This window comes from Oryx dammah, unplaced genomic scaffold (genome assembly GCF_014754425.2).
Source record: "Oryx dammah isolate SB20612 unplaced genomic scaffold, SCBI_Odam_1.1 HiC_scaffold_2, whole genome shotgun sequence".
Taxonomy (NCBI): domain Eukaryota; kingdom Metazoa; phylum Chordata; class Mammalia; order Artiodactyla; family Bovidae; genus Oryx; species Oryx dammah.
In genome coordinates, this window is record NW_024070186.1 from 45,072,761 (window position 1) to 45,094,101 (window position 21,341).

General features: G+C 40.3%; 1 protein-coding gene across 1 annotated transcript in view; it reads right to left on the minus strand.

Annotated features, from left to right (window-relative positions):
- The window catches only part of PLCH1 (phospholipase C eta 1), a 252,056-nt gene that overhangs the window by 54,996 nt on the left and 175,719 nt on the right, over window positions 1-21,341 (minus strand). The window contains exons 8-11 of the mRNA XM_040247343.1: window positions 19,108-19,311; window positions 12,016-12,136; window positions 7,640-7,811; window positions 778-885 (exon numbers count right to left, since the gene is read on the minus strand). Of these exons, the coding sequence (XP_040103277.1) occupies window positions 778-885; window positions 7,640-7,811; window positions 12,016-12,136; window positions 19,108-19,311 (605 nt within the window). The remainder of the gene's footprint in view (window positions 1-777; window positions 886-7,639; window positions 7,812-12,015; window positions 12,137-19,107; window positions 19,312-21,341) is intronic.

Here is a 21,341-nt window from a genome sequence, read left to right on the forward strand (position 1 = left end):
AAACTCTACAACAAATAAACGTGAGCAGGTGCTACTCTCAGATCATCACATGATCCTGGAAATCACATGAGCTACAGAAGGTGAGGGAGGTCAAGAAGGGATGGGGGATAGGGAGGTCTTTAAGCCTTACATTTCTCCCAGGTTTGCATTTCCATTGGAGTACCTGGCTAAATGGCGCTGCTCTGTTTAAAAACAGAGTTCCTTGTTCTAGGACAGAAGTCTGAAGCAACATGCAGGTGACAAACTGCTCTTTGCCATTTTGTCTAACATGTGGCAAATTAAAGTTTTAGCCAAGAGTCTCATTGTCTGGAAGAACTTGGAGATCTTCTGGTCCAAGGTGCATTCTCTCAGGGAGGGGATGAGCATTCTAGAGAAGCAGATCCTCTTGCAGCTGGGTTCTGAGAGCCAGCTTTGAATGGCAGCATGGTGGAGCTATAAGCCGGAGGCAGGGTGACAGTGCTAAAGTCAGTTTATTTCACCAGACCGTGACATTTCCAACTGCAACTTGAGTTTTGACCAAGTTGTAATAGGAGGGAATTGGTCCCTGGAGAGAGGGTCAGATGGGTTAATCACTAAGATTCCTTCCAACTCTAAGACACAACAATCCTTGACTCAGTCACTCAGTAAATATTTGGGTGTCCTGTGTGCCAACACACGTGATTTTCAATACATATCCTTTCTACACTACAGCCACCATATTTGTGAATATTCCAGCACAGCAGCAGTTTTTACTATAGCACATCGAGGGTAAAAATTATGGCCAAGCCTGTAACTTACATAATGGAGCTTAAACTTGCACTCATCTTCAATTTCATCTGCACTGTCTTCATCAGAAACTTCTCCTTCTTCGGCATCATCTCCAAGGTGGTAAGGCAACTTCTTGCCCTGAAATGAAACAAAACACCCAATTTAAAAATGAAAATACAGGGACTTTCCTGGTGGGCCTGTGGTTCAGAATCTGCCTGCTAAGGCAGGGAACACAGGTTCAATCCCTGATCTGGGCAGATCCCACATGCTTCAGGGCAGCTACTGAGGCCTCACACCTAGAGCCCGTGCTCTGCAACACCAGAAGCCACCGTGATAAGAAGCCCACAGACCCCAGTGAAGAGTGGTCCCCACTCACCACAACTAGAGAAAGCAACAAAGATCCAGTGCAGCCATAAATAAATTTTAAAAAAATGAAAATTCAGCAAGATAGGGGTATGAGGATTAAGAGGTACAAAATACTATGTGTAAAATAAGCTACAAGGACATATTGTACAGCACAGGGAAATAGTCATTATTTTATAGCAACTTTAAATTGAGTCTAATCTATAAAAATATTGAATCACTATGTTATATACTTGAAGCTAGTATAATGTTGTAAATTAACTATACTTCAGTTAAAAAATAAAATGCAAAATAAAAATGAAAATTCACAATAGCCAAAAAGTGGAAATAACCCAGTGTCTACTAACAGATGAAAGGATAAACAAAATGTGGTACACATACATTGAAATATTACTCAGCTTTTTAAAAGTGAGGAAATTCTGACTCTTGCTACAACATGGATGAACCCTGAGGATATTAGGCTAAAGGAATTAAGCCAGTCACAACAGAGTATTATATGATTCCACTTATATAAAGTACCCAGAGTAGCCAAATTCATAGAAACAAGAAGTAAAGCAGTGGTCTCCAGGAGCTGGGAGGACGAGGAGCTGTTTAATGACTATGAAGTTTCAGTTTGCAAGGAAAGCGCTTTCTGTACAAGGCAATGTGAAAGTACTTAACACTACTGAACTGTATACTTACAGATGGTTAAGATGGTAGGTAAGTCTTATGCTGTATTTTACCACAATTAAAAATAATTTTTAAAAATGAAAATAAAATGTGTTATTCCTTACTTCAGACTAACTTGAAGGCAGATTGCTTGAATTAGGGACAAAACAAAAGGGGAAAGACTTTAAAGAAAAGGCATTTTTATTACTTCCAAAGAAGGCTGAGCACCAAACAATTGATGCTTTTGAGCTGTGGTGCTGGGGAAGACTCTTGAGAGTCCCTTGGACAGCAAGGAGATCAAACCAGTCAATCTGAAAAGAAATCAACCCTGAATATTCACTGGAGGGAGTGACGCTGAAGTTCCAATACTGTGGCCACCTGACTCACTGGAGAGGACCCTGAAACTGAGAAAGATTGAGGGCAGAAAGAGAAAGGCACTATAGAGGATGGGATGGTTGGATGGCATAATCGACTCAATGGACGTGAGTTTGAGCAAACTCCAGGAGACAGTGAAGGGCAGGGAAGCCTGGGGTGCTGCAGTCCATGGGGTTACAAAGAGTTGGATGCGATAGCAACTGAAAAACAACAAGTAGGGGTACTTACTATATTAACAAATGAAAGTCAGACCAGGCTTCTGTTTGAGAATATATGACTTGCCATAATAGGCATCACCCCACCGCATGTCCTTAGAGCAGTTTGTTCTCCTGAGCAGATTCCAAGTGCCCTTCCCTCCTGCTGGGGATCCCCTCTGCACACAGCAGGCCAGTTTTTATGACAGCACAGTGCAATGATATGCCTGCCCAGCTGGAGCACACCCCTCACAACCAATCACTAACATACTTCAGGAATCAGGGGCTTTTGGAAAACGAGGGGGAATTCCTATGGCAAAAGGGTAGAAAACCCAAGTTATAGAATTATATGCTCATTATGATCTCAGTGATGTATAAAAACTCAAGGAAAAACCCTGGCAAAAAATATGGTCCATTATTAAGAGTACAAATCTCTGGGTAACACCACTACAGATGATAGCTATTTTCTCCTTTCCTACATTTCCAAATTTATATTCAGAAAAAGAAAAAGTAAATACCAGAAGGCATGGCCCAGCGGCCTGTTAAGAGCTGCTAGGGAAGCTAACCATCTGTATCGGTAAAGAATCATACTTGCAAGCAGAAAGGAAAATTAATAGGAAAATGAATCCCTCCCCAAATCTTGGGGGTCTGGGGAGACAGAATCAGGTTCTGTGGCTAAGTGGCCAAGGTCACAGTGGTAGGCAGCCTCTAAAATACCCACAATGGCTCCTACCTCTTGGTTTTTCATGCCCTTCTAGAATTCCTTCTCCTTGATTGTGGGCTGGACCTAGTGCTTCCTTCTAATGAATGGAAGACAGGAAAAGCAAAATGTCTAATAACTTTAGTTCTATGAGGGGATTCCTAAACACATAAAGATGGGGGAAATTCTTTAAACATAGAAAGATGTGCAAATGCTTGGCAGCCAAAATTAATAATACATTTCTAAATATCTTCCCAAACAACTAACCAGGCTGTCTTTTCTAAACTCAGGTTCCAGGGACTTCTAGTATTTCTGCTTTTCATACCATGGCTGGCCCACCTTCGGCACCTGGATCTTTCCCTCATCCACTTCTCCTTCATCCTTCTTCTTTTCCCTCATCCATCTTCTTCCGCAGGGCCAACAGCATAGTCAGATTTTCAGAGAACTCCTCCCTCCCAGTTTTCCTGTACCTTCCCTGATACCCAAGCACTTGGCCTTGAGTGCTTCGCATAGTGATAAATTCAAAGCTGGTTAAATCATTTGTGTAATGAAAACAAAATCTATATTAAGAATCCAAACTCAGGGTTTGAATACTTAAATATTCTCTTCAAATTACAAAAGGATGTTTATAGGTTTAAAAAGTTGGTATTTAATTTGCCTTCATACCACTATGTAATACAGTTCTTATTTGTAAGTGCTATTTGTGAAGTGAAAACTACATTCTTTGCCATAAGAATATATATAATGTAGATATATAAATATGAGTATATATATACATTTTTACTATGATTCTAATTTAGAATAGCAAAATATTATTTTCACTTCTTCCTGTATATCTTTAATAACAAGGTAGCTTGGAATTAAGGTATTGATGTCTATGTATTACTTTAAGTCTTATTGATAGAAGGTCCCTATAAAATAAGTTTTATATCTCTTCATTTTAAAGAGCATTCTAGAATAGCTAAGATAATATGTCTAGCGGTAGCAGAAATAAGGTACTCAATTAGGTGGTGACCAGACATATTCAGGGATATATGAACCTCCTTCATTTATTCACCACCAATTAATTTATTCAGTCAACTTTGTTTTGAGCACAATGACAAACACCAAGATGGAGCTGTACAGAAGACATTTAAAACCTAGTGACAGCAATTCCCTCTCTTGAAATACCATCTTAGTCAATGCTTTTTCGACTGTTTTTAATTGGAGGATGATTGCTTTACAATGGTATGTTGGTTTCTGCCACACCACAAAGTAAACCAGCCGTAAGTATACATATGCCCCCTTCCTCATGAATCTCCCCCCGCAACCCCATCCCACCCTTCTAGGTTGTCACAGACCACAGGGTTAAGCTCTGTGTTATACATATGGTTTATATAACTAGTTATCTATTTTACATATGGTAATGTAGATGGTTCAATGCTACTCTCTCAATTCATCCCCCCTACTTCCCTGGCTGTGCCCACAAGTCTGTTCTCTATGTCTGTGTCTCTATTCCAGCCCTGCAAATAGGTTCATCAGTACCATTTTTCTAGATTCCATATATATGCGTCAATATACAATATTTGTTTTTCTCTTTCTGACTCAACTTCACTGTGGATAATAGACTCTAGGTTCACCCACCTCACTAGAACTAATTCAAATTTGTTTCTTTTTATGGCTGAGTAATATTCCATTGTATATATGTACCACCATTTCTTTATCCGTTTATCTGTTGATGGGCATTCTGACTGGTGTGCTGCTGCTGCTGCTAAGTCGCTTCAGTTGTGTCTAACTCTGTGCGACCCCATAGACGGCAGCCCACAAGGCTCCCCCATCCCTGGGATTCTCCATGCAAGAACACTGGAGTGGGTTGCCATTTCCTTCTCCAATGCATGACAGTGAAAAGTGAAAGCAAAGTCACTCAGTCATGTCTGACTCTTAGCGACACCATGGACTGCAGCCTACAAGCCTCCTCTGTCCATGGGATTTTCCAGACAAAAGTACTGGGGTGGGTTGTCATTTCCTTCTCCATGACGGGTGTGAGGTGATACCAAATAAGCAATAGCAATTCTGGAGTGTTGCACATGGTTCTGATACCACAAGAAAGAAAGGAAAATGTAACCACTATGAGCAGTAGTGATGGGCAGGCCTGGCAGCAGCACTAAAACTTCAAAGTCCTTTCACTTAAATGTGGCAGTGGGTGCAGGGTAAGGAAAGTTGCCACCTCGGAGTATTCACAAGGCATCCTTGTTTTGATTCCTTTTACTATCTCATTAAAAGACAGGAGGGCCATATTTTCTGCTAGCTTTTTTCATGCTCCTGGTCCTTGAAAGATATGTTTTCCAGGCAGATAGGAAGAAAAGCAACAGAACAGAACATTATTTCTTAATGCCTCTCATGAGCAGTGTTACTCATAAGGAAAATTATAGAATAAACTAAGGTATTCTTGCTGGGATAATCCAATGGACAGAGGAGCTTGGTGGGCTACAGTCCAAAGGGCTGCAAAGAGCTGGACACGACTGAGCAACTAAGCACACAGGCAAGGTAGAATTTTATGAACTTAACAGTGGCTTGTTGTAAACAAAGAATGACCTAACAGTCCCCCTCTGACATATACACTATTTCATGCAGGAGTTACACTCAAGAATTAGATTGATTCCTCCATGGTATACGGAAATATTTCTAGAAACTGGAACCACAGCCACCTCTTAGCGTTTAGCAGCATGGCCCCAGGAGAGTGGTTAACAACTCTGTGATATCTCTACAGAAGTAAAATGCTTGGGCTAGATAAGGTTTCTTTCAGCTGTGAGCCTGTGGAAAAATTACTAAGTTTGTTACTATTTTTGTTCAAAAGCAAACTTGCATGCATGCAAAGTCGATTCAGTCATGTCCAACGCTATGCAATCTTACGGACTGTGGCCTGCCTGGCTTCTCTGTCCAAGGGATTCTCCAGGCAAGAGTATTGGTATGTATTAAATATATGGGAAGGCATGTGTATATAGTTACAATAATGAACAACTTGTCCATCTCCAAAGTAGTAAGTAGTCATTCAAATACTGCCTTTGAGATCAGAGATGCTAAAGGATCTTAGCATCTAAGCAATGCCAAAGATTGCTCAGATGCTAAAGGAACTTAGGAAAATCAGTTCCCTTGTTGTTGCTTCAAATGGGAGTTTTCTGCCCCCACAGATCTAGGAAGTCTCCTTAAAGTTTGGAGACAGTTACTACCAGCAAAGTGACCACAGCTGTTTTGAAATACCCACAGCCCACATCACTGCCACTCTTTCCAATAAGTGTCTCAGGTCTTTTGGCTTTGATTCATCCTGGTGCCCATCAGCCTTCAGACATTCGGTGCCCAACAACCCAAAGCCCAGTTATGTAGAAGGGAACTCAATGAGTTTATATCAAATATTCCTTAGGTTCCACTGTCCAAATGGACTCATTCGGTGTTTATTCTTCTGACTGCTCGGCTAAAGACATGAAAACATTTACAAGGTTATAAAGGTGACACTGAGCTTTCTAACCCAACTTTCCAGCCCAGTTTTCACCATAAGAGTTTACTTTAGCAAGATTTCAGGAACACTGACCTTAACATCATTTCTTGCATTATATAATTGGAGCTTTTATTCAAAATGCTTTCACACGTACACATGCCCAATGACATCTCTTTGATGGATTCAGCCTATAATTCTCATTTAACTGATAGAAAAACAGGTTTTGACCAATTTCAAAGATGAATACAATTTTTCCATTTGCTGTCCTCTCAACACCCCAGTTCTAGTCTCGCTATGAAATTACACTGTCTGACTTTCCTAAGCCTCCACTGTGCTATTTGGTTTTTGTACACACATTTTAAAGTAAAATATAACTCTATTTAAATATCAATATTCTACTGCTTTTCCTTGGGTTTTCAGTTTCAAAACAATACAACTATCTAAAATGTTTTTAGTCCAAATACACAAAATTAACTGGGATTAAGTGAATCACATCTGCAATCTGAAATCTCAAGAAAGCTGTCTTCCCGGCTATTCCTTGTATTAATAATATTCATTTCAGGTAGTAGGTTTACTCTCTGAGAAGATCTGTTCATGAAATGTCATTCTATTCGCCTACTGCTCCTCCACACACACAAATCCTATGGGGCGTTATGTCTGTGCCTATGCTCCACTTTGAAGCCAGCTCTTCTCACTTACATAACCCAGGCTGATCAACCATGAAGACTTTTTTTGACAGACAGTTACTGGAGCTTGAAATGGGAGAGAAGAATCTAAAAGAAATGCTTCTGGATATGGACAGAAGGAGCCTCTCCTCTCATGTAATGCTTGTCTCCTATACACAGGCTTCTCTCCAGTGTGAACCACCACTAAAACATTCAACATTTGGCTCACAGTATTGATGTTCTTGCTTCATAAAAACAACCCCCAAAATACATGTTTAGTCAGTAATAAGCTTTTTCTAAAGGTATGACTATAAATAGATTGGAACAAGGTGCATGCACAAGTCTAGACAACCCTTCACTCTTGACTGTTATTGACTCTTATTATTCTCTTGATAAACCCATTTTTAGCCTTTGAGAGAGGAAGGGCTTAGTAGGTCATGAGTGCTTTTTATTTCATTTCTGAGGTACTTACCTTCACTAGGATTTTGCCTTTCAAACTTTGAGGGCTTGGAAGCTGCTTGGTCTCTCCTGTGTCTATAGATGACAGGTCGAGTTTGTCTTGGAATATACCTTTCAGGTACTGAGCAATTTTCCTTTGCTGCTGGACACTGCAGTGATTCTCAATGGACAGTATGACTGGAAACCTGAGAAAACAGCAGCACATCGTAAAGGCATCAACCACAGCAACTCGCAGGGACTTTTGAAAATCATTCCGTGTTCATTGTGTTCTTACAAGCCTGGTGACAGTATTTGTTAAAGAGGTGATGATTAAAATGCTTCTAAAATGAAAACAATGAGAGACACATTTTTTTAAAAAAACCTCTGGCCAAATATACGTTACCAGGCATAATGGGTAAACTCAATACCAATCCACATGGGATGACTTAGTCTAATATTTTGCATCTCTCTCCCTCACACATATATATGCACACACATACGGAACATACATTATGTCTCTTTTCAAGAAAAAATGAAAGAGAAAATTTTGAGAGATAAGAAACATAAAGAAAGAAAACTCATAATGTAATTTTGTCTTATTCAAATTCTAGAAACATTTAGGAGACCACTGTCATTAAGTGCATATATTTACCCTAAAAATATATATTTAGTACCCAGCTTGAAAATTACTATTGAGGATAAAATAACATAATGGAATTTGTGTCTTATAGTGTCCTATATCAGGCATTTCAAAGTCATTTGTACAGAATTATATACTAGTCTTTACTTTTAGAAAGAAAAAAAAAATGCAGGCATTCTCCTCCGGCACCCAGGTTTCTGTGCCGAGATGTGAGACCCCAATGAAGTTATTATCACAGACAGCCTGAGGAACCAGGAATGATTACATGACCTTACTCCTCTTTTGACTTTGTTTTTTCCTTGGAAAAACAAATTCAGGCTTATTTTTTCCCCTAGTTTCCCATCATATATCTTCTGAAGTAATAGGCAATAGATTTTTTTTTCATAACATACAAACCAATATTTAAATTGCCTAATATGTCTATGTGGAGAAAAAGTTTTATTTCTGGGCTTATATAACAAGCACAAGCTCTACAATACAGGCTGTGACCTTCTGAAATTACATTCTATCCTCACTAGTAAATCTCATGCCAGAGGTAATATAAGAGGTGAACCTTTGTGGCTGAGGTGGTTTGGTTGCCTGACTATAATTTGTTTACTCTTGTGTCCTCACATGAGTTTCACCCAGTATGTTAGAAAGAGAGAAAAACAACAAACTAGCAACCCTGAGTTGTCTGTGAAATCACATCAGGGAATTCTAGCAATGAATTTGAAAATTATCAATCTGTTTACAAAAAGTCTGTGTCTATTAGTGTCTAATGATGCTTGGTGTATAAAGCACTGTTTCTCAATAGGGGCAGGGGCGGCTGTGCGGTACCCCTCCCAAAGGGACATTTGTCAACATCTGAAGACATTTTTGGTGGTCACAATGTTGTGAGTGGGGACTACTACTGGTGTTTAGGGGGTACAGTCATAAATGTACTCATTGTCCTACAATGCACAAGACAGTTCCCCATAACAAAGAATAATCTGGCCCAAAATGTCAGTAATGCCAAGGCTTGAGAAACCCTGGTATAAAGATGCAACTGAAACTTAAGAAAAAGACTGAACTTTTAAAAGGTGTTAACAACTTTGACTATTTCCAGTCAAAGTCCTTTTTTCCTAAGTTGTCTTCCAAACTTGAAGTTAGCATGATCAAGTCACCAGAGTACATAGATAGCAGGTCTTCTCAAGGCTCTACTTCAGGGGCAAATCCTTCAGCAACCTGGCTAAGTTGAGGAGCAATCAGGGTAAAACGATCCATCATAATTTAGTCCTCAAGATTCTTCCATGTAGAAGACACCAGAAACCAAGCCTGCTATTCAGCAAGTGTCTCTTATCAGAACAGTATTTTAACTTCATATTTAATTAATGAGAAGACCAAACATTAGAAATTTTAAAGGCCACTAAGGTCTATAAAATTAACTTTATGCAACCGTTAATTTTAATTTGCCTCTTTTTAATGCAGAAGTCACTTCTTGAATATCTGATATATTGCAGGCACTACAGAATGAGTAAGGGGAAGTTTCCTGGGGGCCTAGTGGTTAGGATTCTGGGCTTTCACTGCAGTGCCCCAGGTTCGTTCCTTTCTCATTCACTCCCTGGTCAGGGAACTGAGATCCCACAAGTCACAAACAGCACTTCCTCTCCTGCCAAAAAAGCAAAGTTTGTTTTGTTTTGTTTTGTTTTTAAGAATAAGACATAACCACATATTTTAAATGAGCTCATGATCCTAAAGACATAAAAGGAGGCAAGTCACCAACAATTGCAAGAAAGTGCTGTATGATATGACAGAAATATGCTCAGAGTGCTAAGGACAGAGTAAAGGAGCATTTAAATAAATTGTGGTATGGGTAAGTTTGCCAAAGGGACAATGCCTAAGCAGTCTGCTAGGATGAGCAAGAATTAGGGGGGGTGGAATAATGGGGATGACTATCAGATAGAGAGAAGGGCACAGGAAAGGGGGTTGGTGCAGGGAGGGGTGGAGGCTGTGATCCCTAGGGACTCTGGAAACTGTCAGTGATGGCAGAAGCCGAAGTCCCTGTGGAGCAATGGTGGAAGGTGACATAGAAGAGCAAGAGGAGGCCGGCATGGAAGGCATGACTCTGTACAACAGGGAGCCTTTGAAGGACTTTAAGAATTACAACATCAGCTTATATCTTCAGAAAGAAAGATACTACTCCAGTATGGAGGACGAACCAAAGAGAAGTGAAAATGAACAAAAGGCAATGGAGTCAACAGATAATTTAGCAAGTAGCACTGACAAGACTGGCTGAATCAAGAGTAACTCCCAGTTTCTATAAAATCACTGGTAAGCAGTGCTACCTTCCTAACTAGAGCAAGAGGAAGCTTGGCAGAATGAGATGCTGAGTTCCGTTTGGGATGGAGACCCCGTGCTGGCAGGAGTTTTATCCTTGTTCAGAGCTGTGGCTCCTTACACCTACAGTGTGCCTGGCTTAGAGTAGGCAACATTAAATAGCTAGGTAAATGTCTGAATAAACAATGAAATTTGTTGGTTTTCAGGTACTGATGAGATACTCAGATGAATCTGTACTAAGAATTTTTCAATATATCTCTGAAACTTAGGAAGAACATTCTCGATATATAATTGGCAAATAACCAAGAAGTAGACCAAAGACACGTTGGGAAATAACGACTTTTTTCTTTGTTTTGTGACTACAGCAGTTGGCATGTGGGATCTTAGTTTCCCAACCAGGGAGCCAACCTGCGTCCCCTGTGTTGGAAGTGCAGAGGCTTAACCACTGGACCATCAGAGAAGTAAATGGACATCAGAAAATGGACTAGAAGACCATAGGCTAAAGAAAGAGAGTGAGAAGCAATGGCAGCAATAGACGAGGGAGTGTTTTAACAGAAGACACCCCCCACCAAAGCAAGTATTAAGGAGAAAATGTTCACCGTCATCCCATGCCAAGGAAGGGTCAAGTGATATAAAGATTCCAGACACTGCAGTATATATAGGACATCCAACAAGTCTGGAAACCAAGACATGATTATTTTATTGTTTTGGCATACAATACTGATGTATGGATGTGAGAGTTGGACTATAAAGAAAGCTGAGTGCCAAAGAATTGATGCTTTTGAATTGTGGTGTTGGAGAAGACTCTTGAGAGTCCCTTGGACTGCAAGGAAATCCAACCAGTCCATCCTAAAGGAGATCAGTCCTGGGTGTTCATTGGAAGGACTGATGTTAAAGCTGAAATTCCAATACTCTGACCACCTGATGCGAAGAGTTGACTCATTGGAAAAGACCCTGATGCTGGGAGGGATTGAGGGCAGGAGGAGAAGGGGACGACAGAGAATGAGATGGTTGGATGGCATCATTGACTCAATGGACATGAGTTTGAGTAAACTCCGGGAGTTAGTGATGGACAGGGAGGCCTGGCGTGCTGCAGACCATGGGGTCACAGAGTTGGACATGACTGAGTAATTGAACTGAACAATACTGATAAGCTGTTTATTATGTACAGTAATCTGTATTTCTAAACTTTATGGACACTGTCCACCTTGGGCTTAAGGTCACTCTGTGGAAGAACAAGCTTCAAGGAGGCAGCATCTTGAGAAAGAATGGGGTAAGCAATGAAGAGAGCACAAGAAAGCATGGATGTGGTCCCCATGTTATTTGTTCAGTGTTTCCTTGGGAAGGAGGGAGAGAACTGAGGCAGGAGAAAGGGAGATGTAGCCTCCAAGGAAGCATGTGGTTTGATGGCCAAGTTACAGCAGGCAGCGTCCCGTGGGCCAGCTGAGCCTGATTCCCCACTGTGCGTGACTTACTCATTCTTCACAAAGGCATGCTTGTTGATGGTCTCCACAACATCTCTGAAGAGGATCTTTGAAGTGAGCGTGTAACCATGGTGCACCACTGGCTCTCCATCCGGGCCATCCCAACAGTCAACTGCCAGAAAAAGAATATCACATCAACAACTCAAAGTTTCTGGTATTTCCCAATATTTCTGGAAATATCAGCCACGTATTAAGTTTATTGTTTGAGATTATACACTATGATGATCATGACAAAGATGTCAGACCAAAATGAGTGTTCTGGCATATTTATCAGGATAAGGAATTAAAGATTATAAATGATTTACTGTGAATGCTTACAGTTAAAAAGGAGGTCATAACAATCAGCTTAGCATTTACCAAGAACTCTCATTAGAAACTGATCCAAATCCAAGAGACTCAGAGAATGAACTTATGGTTGCCGGGGCAGGGATGGTTAGGGAGTTTGGGATGGACATATACACACTGCTATATTTAAAATGGATAACCAATAAGGACCTACTGTATAGCACAGGGCACTCCAGTCAATGTTATATGGCAGCCTGGGTGGGAGGGGAGTTTAGGGAAGAATGGATATATGGGTATGTATAGCTGGACCCCTTCGCTGTTAACCTGAAACTATCATAACATTGTTAATCAGCTATACTCTAGTATAAAATAAGTTTTTCAAAAAAAAAAGAAATTGATCTAAATCCAACTGAGTATGCTTGAGGATAGTGATTTTTTTTCTTTTTCTTTTTTTAATTTATTTATTTTTAATTTTTACTTTACAATTCTGTATTGGTTTTGAAATAGATTGACATGAATCCACCACAGGTGTACATGCGTTCCCAAACATGAACCCCCCTCCCACCCCCCTCCCCACAACATCTCTCTGGGTCATCCCCGCGCGTCAGCCCCAAGCGTGTCATATCCTGCATCAGACAGACTGGCATTTCGATTCTTACATGATATTATACATGTTTCAATGCCATTCTCCCAAATCATCACACCCTCTCCCTCTCCCTCTGAGTCCAAAAGTCCGCTATACACATCTGTGTCTTTTTTGCTGTCCTGCATACAGGGTCATCATTGCCATCTTCCTAAATTCCATATATATGTGTTAGTATACTGTATTGGTGTTTTTCTTTCTGGCTCACTTCACTCTGTATAATCGGCTCCAGTTTCATCCATCTCATCAGAACTGATTCAAATGTATTCTTTTTAATGGCTGAGTAATACTCCATTGTGTATATGTACCACAGCTTTCTTATCCATTCATCTACTGATGGACATCTAGGTTGTTTCCATGTCCTGGCTATTATAAACAGTGCTGCAATGAACATTGGTGTACATGTGTCTCTTTCAATTCTGGTTTCCTCTGTGTGTATGCCCAACAGTGGGATTGCTGGGTCATAAGGCATTTCTATTTGCAATTTTTTAAGGAATCTCCACACTGTTCTCCATAGTGGCTGTACTAGTTTTAAAAGCAAAAATAAACAAATGGGATCTAATTAAAATTAAAAGCTTCTGCACAACAAAGGAAAACATAAGCAAAGTGAAAAGACAGCCTTCCGAATGGGAGAAAATAATAGCAAATGAAGCAACTGACAAACGACTAATCTCAAAAATATACAAGCAACTCCTGCAGCTCAATTCCAGAAAAATAAACGACCCAATCAAAAAATGGGCCAAAGAACTAAATAGACATTTCTCCAAAGAAGACATACGGATGGCTAACAAACACATGAAAAGATGCTCAACATCACTCATTATTAGGATAGTGATTTTCTTATCAGATTATTTCTCTAATTTTACTTCTTTCACTTTACTGTTCTTTTATGAAGTCTCAATGACCCTCTCAAATCAAAACCAGGGCTTTTCATTATTGTTCACTTAAACTCATTATGTTTTCATTAGATTTATTTTCATTTTATTAATTCTACAGTAGTTCTAAAATAGCATTGACTTCTGAAGTTCAAATCTTTAGGCGTTGCTAAGAGTTATGTGAACATGGACAAATGATTTAATAATTTAAAGTATTGCTTCCCCATCCATAAAAGGAAAACTAAGAACAAGACTTGAATCATAAGTTTGAGTGATTTATAAATAAGTACCTGTGAAGTTGATTATAATCCTACACGGCACATAGTAATCATGGTTATTGATACTATTGATACTGTTGTGTATATGAACAAACTCACTGGCCCCCAGCTGAAGAAACAAAAAAGCTTCCTCACCATCCTCCCTGACTCAGAGTTTGTCTTCCCTTGTTTTACACTCCACTACCAGACTAATTTCTCCAAACACTGCTTTCTCCATGTCACTACTTTGTTTTAAAGCATAGTCAGTGCATAACATAGCATCCTGTACATATTATGTACTCAGCAGATATATGTTAAATTTATAAATAAATAGTCTATGGAAGCTGCTGCCTGCTTAACTCCAAGATCCCTCCCTATCTCTGGTGCTAGAGACTTCCATTCAGCTAAGCCTGTCTTCTCTTTGGCCCTGGTTCAGAGCTGGACTACAATTCTCAGCTTCCCTTGCAGTAGGACATGCTGCTGAAGTGTGGGTAGAAGTGATGTGCACCACCTCCACGTCTGGCCTTACACAGTCATTCATGTTCTCTCTTCTGCTGTGATTTGCAAGTTGTGCTGAAGATGGCACAGATGCTGAGGGAAAGAGCCTGCACCCCTAAATCACTACCTGAAAGACTCCCTCATTAGGAACAGATATTTTGGACTTCACATAAAAAATAAACTTCACTTGTTTTAAGGCACTAGGATTTTAGGCTTAACTGTTTAAAAAACTAGTTAATTAATATCCTAGCTCCTGTTTGACAAGTCAAACATTTTTTTTCTCCCAACAACCAAACTACCAGACTTCTTCCAGTTAGGCAAGCTTCCTCACGTACAATCCTACTTCCATGTCTTTGCTTCTTTCATTTAAGGTCGACTGACACGTCCTCCTTCATTTTGCTCCTTTCAGTCCCAATCCAGGGTCAAATCCTTAATTAAGAATTAGGATCCTAAACAAGGATCCCCCATAGATAACCTTGCCAGCTCTCATGACGTTGCCCTTCCTTATGATAGGAGGTCACAAATTCAAATACCAACAAGAAACTGAAAGTAAAAGCATTAGTCACTCAGTCGTGTCCAACTCTTTGCCACCCCATGGTCTGCAGCCCTCCAGGCTCCTCTGTTCATGGGATTTCCCAGGCAAGAATATTGGAGTGGGTTGCCATTTCCTTCTAGGGAGATCTTCCCAACCCAGGGATCGAATCTGTCTCCAGTGTGGGCAGGTGGATTCTTTACCACTAAGCCACTAGGAAAGCCTTTGGGCCTGAATGAAGTCAAATATATGAAGGTATCTTCTCAGAAGAGAAGCTTCATCCATCTTTTGCCATGTATTTTATATTCTTTGTTTGAATACAGACATGAAGAAAATAAACAGATGTTTCAAAAGTATGTAACTGAACAATATACCCCAATTTATATCCCATCTTAGAAGAAAAAGGGCATAACAGGGTTCCTTATAAATGAGTTACTATCTTTTGAAAAATAATGCAAAGTAGTAGGCAATGCCACACTAACTTGATTATCATATACCCATAAAAATATCTCTTCATAAGTAACCACATTAGTCATGTGCTGTTCTTTTGCTAACACACGAAAGAAGGTGTTCTTTTGCTAACGTTCATAATAAGGAGAATTTGCATAGTTGAGGATGGTCTCCTAACATTCACTCTTTAGGTCTATTTTATCACTTGTCTGTTAAATGAGGAAAACAACACTCCCAAATGGTGCTGGCATGTGAATGACTAGCATCCAATAGTTCAGTTCATTTCAGTTCAGTAGCTCAGTCATGTCCGACTCTTTGCAACCCCATGAATCACAGCATGCCAGGCCTCCCTGTCTATCACCAACTCCCAGAGTTCACCCAAACTCATGTGCATCAAGTCGGTGATGTCATCCAGCCATCTCAGCTTCTGTCGTCCCCTTCTCCTCCTGCCCCCAATACCTCCCAGCATCAGGGTCTTTTCCAATGAGTCAACTCTTCACATGAGGTGGCCAAAGTATTGGAGTTTCAGCCTCAGCATTAGTAGCTGAGTTCAAATGGCCATGAAGACCTCTTGTAAGAGCTAGTGCTGTGACAAGAACGTTGGCAAAGTAGAAATCCTCCAGCCAGTTTCCTAGCCACGAAATAGCCAAGCCCATTTTTTCAATCAGACCACACAATAGAGGCCCCCGAAAGCACCCTGACAAAGAGTTGGTCAGATCTGAGGGCCAGCTGAGACAGAAAAACAGACAGCTTTTCACAGTGGAATTTAGAAATGTTCCACCCTGATAGTGCTCCCAGAGATAACAGGGAAAGCTGTAAACCGATTATAATGGCAATGCAACATCAGTTCCATAATGAGAGTGAAAATCCCCTGGACAGAACATCCATATTTATTAAGCAACTAGGGCTGAAAATCAAAGGAAGTGAAAGGCCATGTAAAAAAGAAAAAAAAAGAAAAATGTTGTCTACGTGATTTGTTGACAAACCCACTTTATCAAAAACAAGACTGATTAGTGTTCCTCACGACATGATATACACCCTGACCAAGGATATTGCTGCAACGAAACTAGTAGGGATGGAAAACACAATATTAACAACACAGAAGCTTGAAAGTGGAGAGATTCTTCAGGTCACAGTACCATGAAGAAACTGTCCAGAAACATTACTCTCCTTCTCTAAGTACTATACTTGACAAGATCTGCTTCAGAAAATTATCTGTGGGCCTGCAGTTTTTAATCCACCACCTGCTACATTCTATAAATCAGGTTCCTTAAATCCTAGCTGCAGCTGCTTAACAATAAAAACAACTTCATCCGGAACCAAGGTAGATAAAGCACTGCTGGGTATCTATAGATTGGTGCCTCCGGACACAAGATTGAAGTGTAAGCTAAGATCTTCATATTACAAGGCTGACAAATTGTCAGGAGAGCACAAAAGATCAGGTTATCAAGTTCTAAAGTCTTTAGGAACATGTAGATATTTAGATGCCAAGCAAATACCTCCTATTAAAGCCAACCTTCCCTCTGTGCTTTGCATTATGTTTTCTGGCCTTCCTTATGTGACCAGATGGCCTGCATTTGACCTCACCTTGGGCTGGTCATGTCATTCAGTGCTTGTTCCTCCAAAGACCACACAGGCTTCCTGGAGAAGCAAAGTGGCGCAGTCAGACAGCTTGAGTTGAAATACCAGCTTCCAACCTTTCCAGCTACGGGACCTTGAGTCACCAACCCTACCCCTCTTCTTAAGGAGATCACTCCATCTTCCTTAGTGCTGTAAGAACTAAATGAGAATGTATGGAAAGCAATTAACCAGAACTTAGCCCACAAAAGGGAATGAAATCATGGTGAATCCCTGTTTCTTCCCAGCACATTAAAAGCCAAGGTGACCACCATAGTTTCAAACCGGAAGCTGAGTACGTACAAAGCTGACCAAGTCTCCCAGATAAATACACTTCTTCTCAACAAAACCTCCCAGAAACAGCAGCTTGACTTTCGCTGTCCAGTCAGACTATTGCAACAGTGAAAACTTCACACCGAACCATAGAGGAGGAATTGTTGATGCCGGTTTGGGGAGGGAGATATTTGAGAGACTGCAGTCCCCTAAGTGGTCTTGTACATTTTCACCTACACTTACACATGAAGGTCTCTGTAAGTGATCTCATAAACTACCACATAGGAAACTCAGAATTGTGGAATCTTTATCTTGTCTGGATCTTTCTATTGAGTTCACACATTGTTATTTAACTGACTGATAGGAATGTCTAGATAAACGTTACAGAGTTACTATGAACCCAACCCAGGGAAAGCTGAACTCATCCACTCTTCCTTTCAAACCCCAGAGTAGGTGATGGCTCCATCACTCCTTCCAGCACTCCCCTGCATGCCTTACTTCCTTCTCTTTTCTCGCTATGTCCAGCAAATTTCCTTCTTTAATATCCATATAAGCCTCTTTCTCCCTTAGTCTAAGCTTTCATAATCTAATCTTCTATAATCCTTCCTTTGAATCGTTTCAATAGCTTTCCCACGATTCTCCTTGGCCCAGTTTCACCTCTCTTACCCCTCTACAAACATATATCACTTAAAAAAATTATCTTCCTACACGGCTGCCCAAGCAATCTTTCTAAACTGCAAGTGTGACCATATCACTGTAGGTATTAAAACAATTCACTGGACCCTTATTACCAAAAGCTAAACCTGAAGCTCCTTATCACAGTACTCAAAACCGTTTCTCGCAGACCCACCTGTTTTCCCTGACTGACTTCTTATCTCATTTTACCTCACCCCTTCACTCTCTGTACCCCCTTTCTACCACGTATGCATCAACTGGTAGAATTCTCACACCATATTATTGTTTTCAGTGTCCACTTCTTCTATTAGACTGTGAGCTACTTAAAGACAGAAACTATGTCTCACATCAGTGTCCTCACCCCCAGGAACCTCCTAGAAATTTAATAAATGTTGGCTGATTGGCACATCATTAAGTATCTTAAAAATAAACAGTTATTCTAAACTATTTTTACCATCATTTAATCAAAAAACTTCCTAGGAAAAACTTCCACGTTCATCACAATTTTTCAGCACCTGAAGGTGTGCCTCCCAATTGCTAGTACATATCTCGCTCCCTGCTTGAACTGTAAGGGGGAAACAGGATTATGAATTAAGAATGACTTTACAGAGGGACTTTCCCCTGGTGGTCCAGTGGCTAAGACTCTGCACTGCCGATGCAGAAGGCCTGGGTTCAATCCCTGGTCAGGGAACTAGATTCTGCACACCACAACTGAAAAAGGACCCTGCATACTATAACTGGAAGATCCCACATGTCCAAATAAATCAATGTTTTTTAAAAAGAAAGGACGATCACAGGCAGTGACCATCCTGCTCACTCTTTAAAAAAAAAGAAAGAAGAAGAACCACTTTATAATTAGTGGGAAAATGATTTTAATTAGCGTGAGTACATTTTTTAGGTCTCCATTATTTCCACTAGACTTTATTGACTAAAGGACATATTCATTGACACACATTGGCGCTCGGACAAGGCACGCACCTTCCACACAGCGACAGCCCTCCTGCAGCACCCGTGCGTACATGTCCACTTTGGACTGAGACAGGAGCTGGTCCCCGGTCAGGTATGTGTTGTGGGAGGAAGCAATGTAGTAGTTGCACAGGGGCTGATCCATGTCCTGGTATACTTCATGATGCAGGGGGTTAAAGATGTCACAAACAGGACTACGCATGAAGTTCGTGAAGCCTTTGGAAGAGAAAGGGAAGTGTTATAGCTTCGAAGCCAAGGACTTCCCTGGCGGTCCAGTGGTTAAGACTGCCTTCCAGGGCAGAGGGTGTGGGTTCAATCCCTGGTTGGGGAATTAAGATCCCACTGACCTCAAGGCCAAAAAACCAAAATATAAAACAGAAATAGTACTGTAACAAATTCAACAAAGGATTAAAAAAATGGTCCACATCAAAAAAAAAATCTTCAAAATAAATAAGCAAATAAAGCCTATATACTTACCTGACTCCAACGAGTACAAAAGAGATCAAAATGTGCCCAGAGTGCTTATCTTATTTACCTTCAGGACAACCTTTGCAGGGAATACTGAGGCAATAGGGGGATTGCCGAGGTCAAATAGTGTCAAAAACTGCAGTGTGACTTTGGGGAGTAGCAGTTTAAATGTAACTTAAAGAAAAACAGACTTTTTAAGAATTTTGATTGGGGGAGTGAGCGGCTTATTGCAAAGCTATTCAGTAACTTCTGAGCTCCAGCTGTGAGTATGCAGTGTGACCTACCGGGTGGCTGATGCAGTGTTAAAGCCATATTTATCCAAAGTGATATACTGATCAACAGCAATCTGATAGGTTGTTAAGCTGATTTGAAAAACAGTATTGTCTGTGTCATAGTGGAAGTAAAGGTCAGGAATTAGGCATAGCCTAAAATCAGGGTATGATTATTTGACTATGAAGCTGGTTTGGGAAGATGCTGCTAAAGGCCAGCACATTTGATAAAAGTGATAAAGTGCTGTAAGATTATGTAGAAAACTCTATCAGGTTTTCTACAGTTTTTCAAAAACATAAGTGTCTGGGTAGGAGAGGCATTCATTAATACATCAACAAATACGTAAATGTCCTACAAGTACTTAAATGATCACTGCTGCTGCTAAGTCGCTTCAGTCGTGTCCGACTCTGTGTGACCCCATAGACAGCAGCCCAACAGGCTCCCCGTCCCTAGGATTCTCCAGGCAAAAACACTGGAGTGGGTTGCCATTTCCTTCTCCAATGCATGAAAGTGAAAAGTGAAAGTGAAGTCGCTCAGTCGTGTCCGACCGTCAGCGACCCCGTGGACTGCAGCCCACCAGGCTCCTCTGTCCATGGGATTTTCCAGGCAAGAGTACTGGAGTGGGATGCCAGTGATCACTAGGGTAAATCACTTCAGCTCTTCAAAAATCCTGTGGTAAAACCAGCAGTAGATATCCTGGGAAACTCTGGAGAATTTCTTTATGCTTATCTTCATGGTTATGGACATAACTTAGAAAGTATGTTTAATTCCATCTCTTAAGGCCCTACACCAAGGAAGTGATTCATTGATTGGTAAAGAAAGGTCCAAAGTAGTTTATCTTTTTTCATTGTTTTTAAAATAGCTTTTAATTATAAGCATTAAATCATTTCTCTTCATTTTAACTAGCTTCTGTCCCCGGAAGTAAACATACAGTATCAAAACCCCCTTGTCCACACTGAGCCTGTTTGGGGAATAGGAGGCCAACAATCAAAACTGGTGAGATAAAACATGGCTTCGGATGCTCTTGTGGGCAGTGGGGGGTTCCAGTGATTTTTTTTTTAATTAAGATTATCTGTTCTGCCTAAGACCTGTTCTCTTTTGGGTAGCAGACTACAGTTCATTTCCCTATATATTTTAAATACATGGAACTTACAAATACATGCAGCTATATACATACCATTTCATTCATATGTAAAAACCTAGGAGCTAGATTCTGAGTATAGAACTGTGGGCAAATTACTTAATTTCTTTAAGCCTCACTTTCTTCAACTATAAAATGAGATAGTCATTAACAAAATTTTCAATTCCTACAACCTCTCTACCACTACCAACTAAGTAAAACAAGTTAGTTGCCAACATTTTAAAAGAAACATGTTTATTTTAAGACCAAATTCTCCTTCCTTAGGTTGAGATTATTTCTAAAAATTAGGCATTTAAGAAAAGTCAAAATATTTCTTGGCATATATTATACATAGTGGCATCAAGCTGACTTGCTCAGAGTGGAAAAT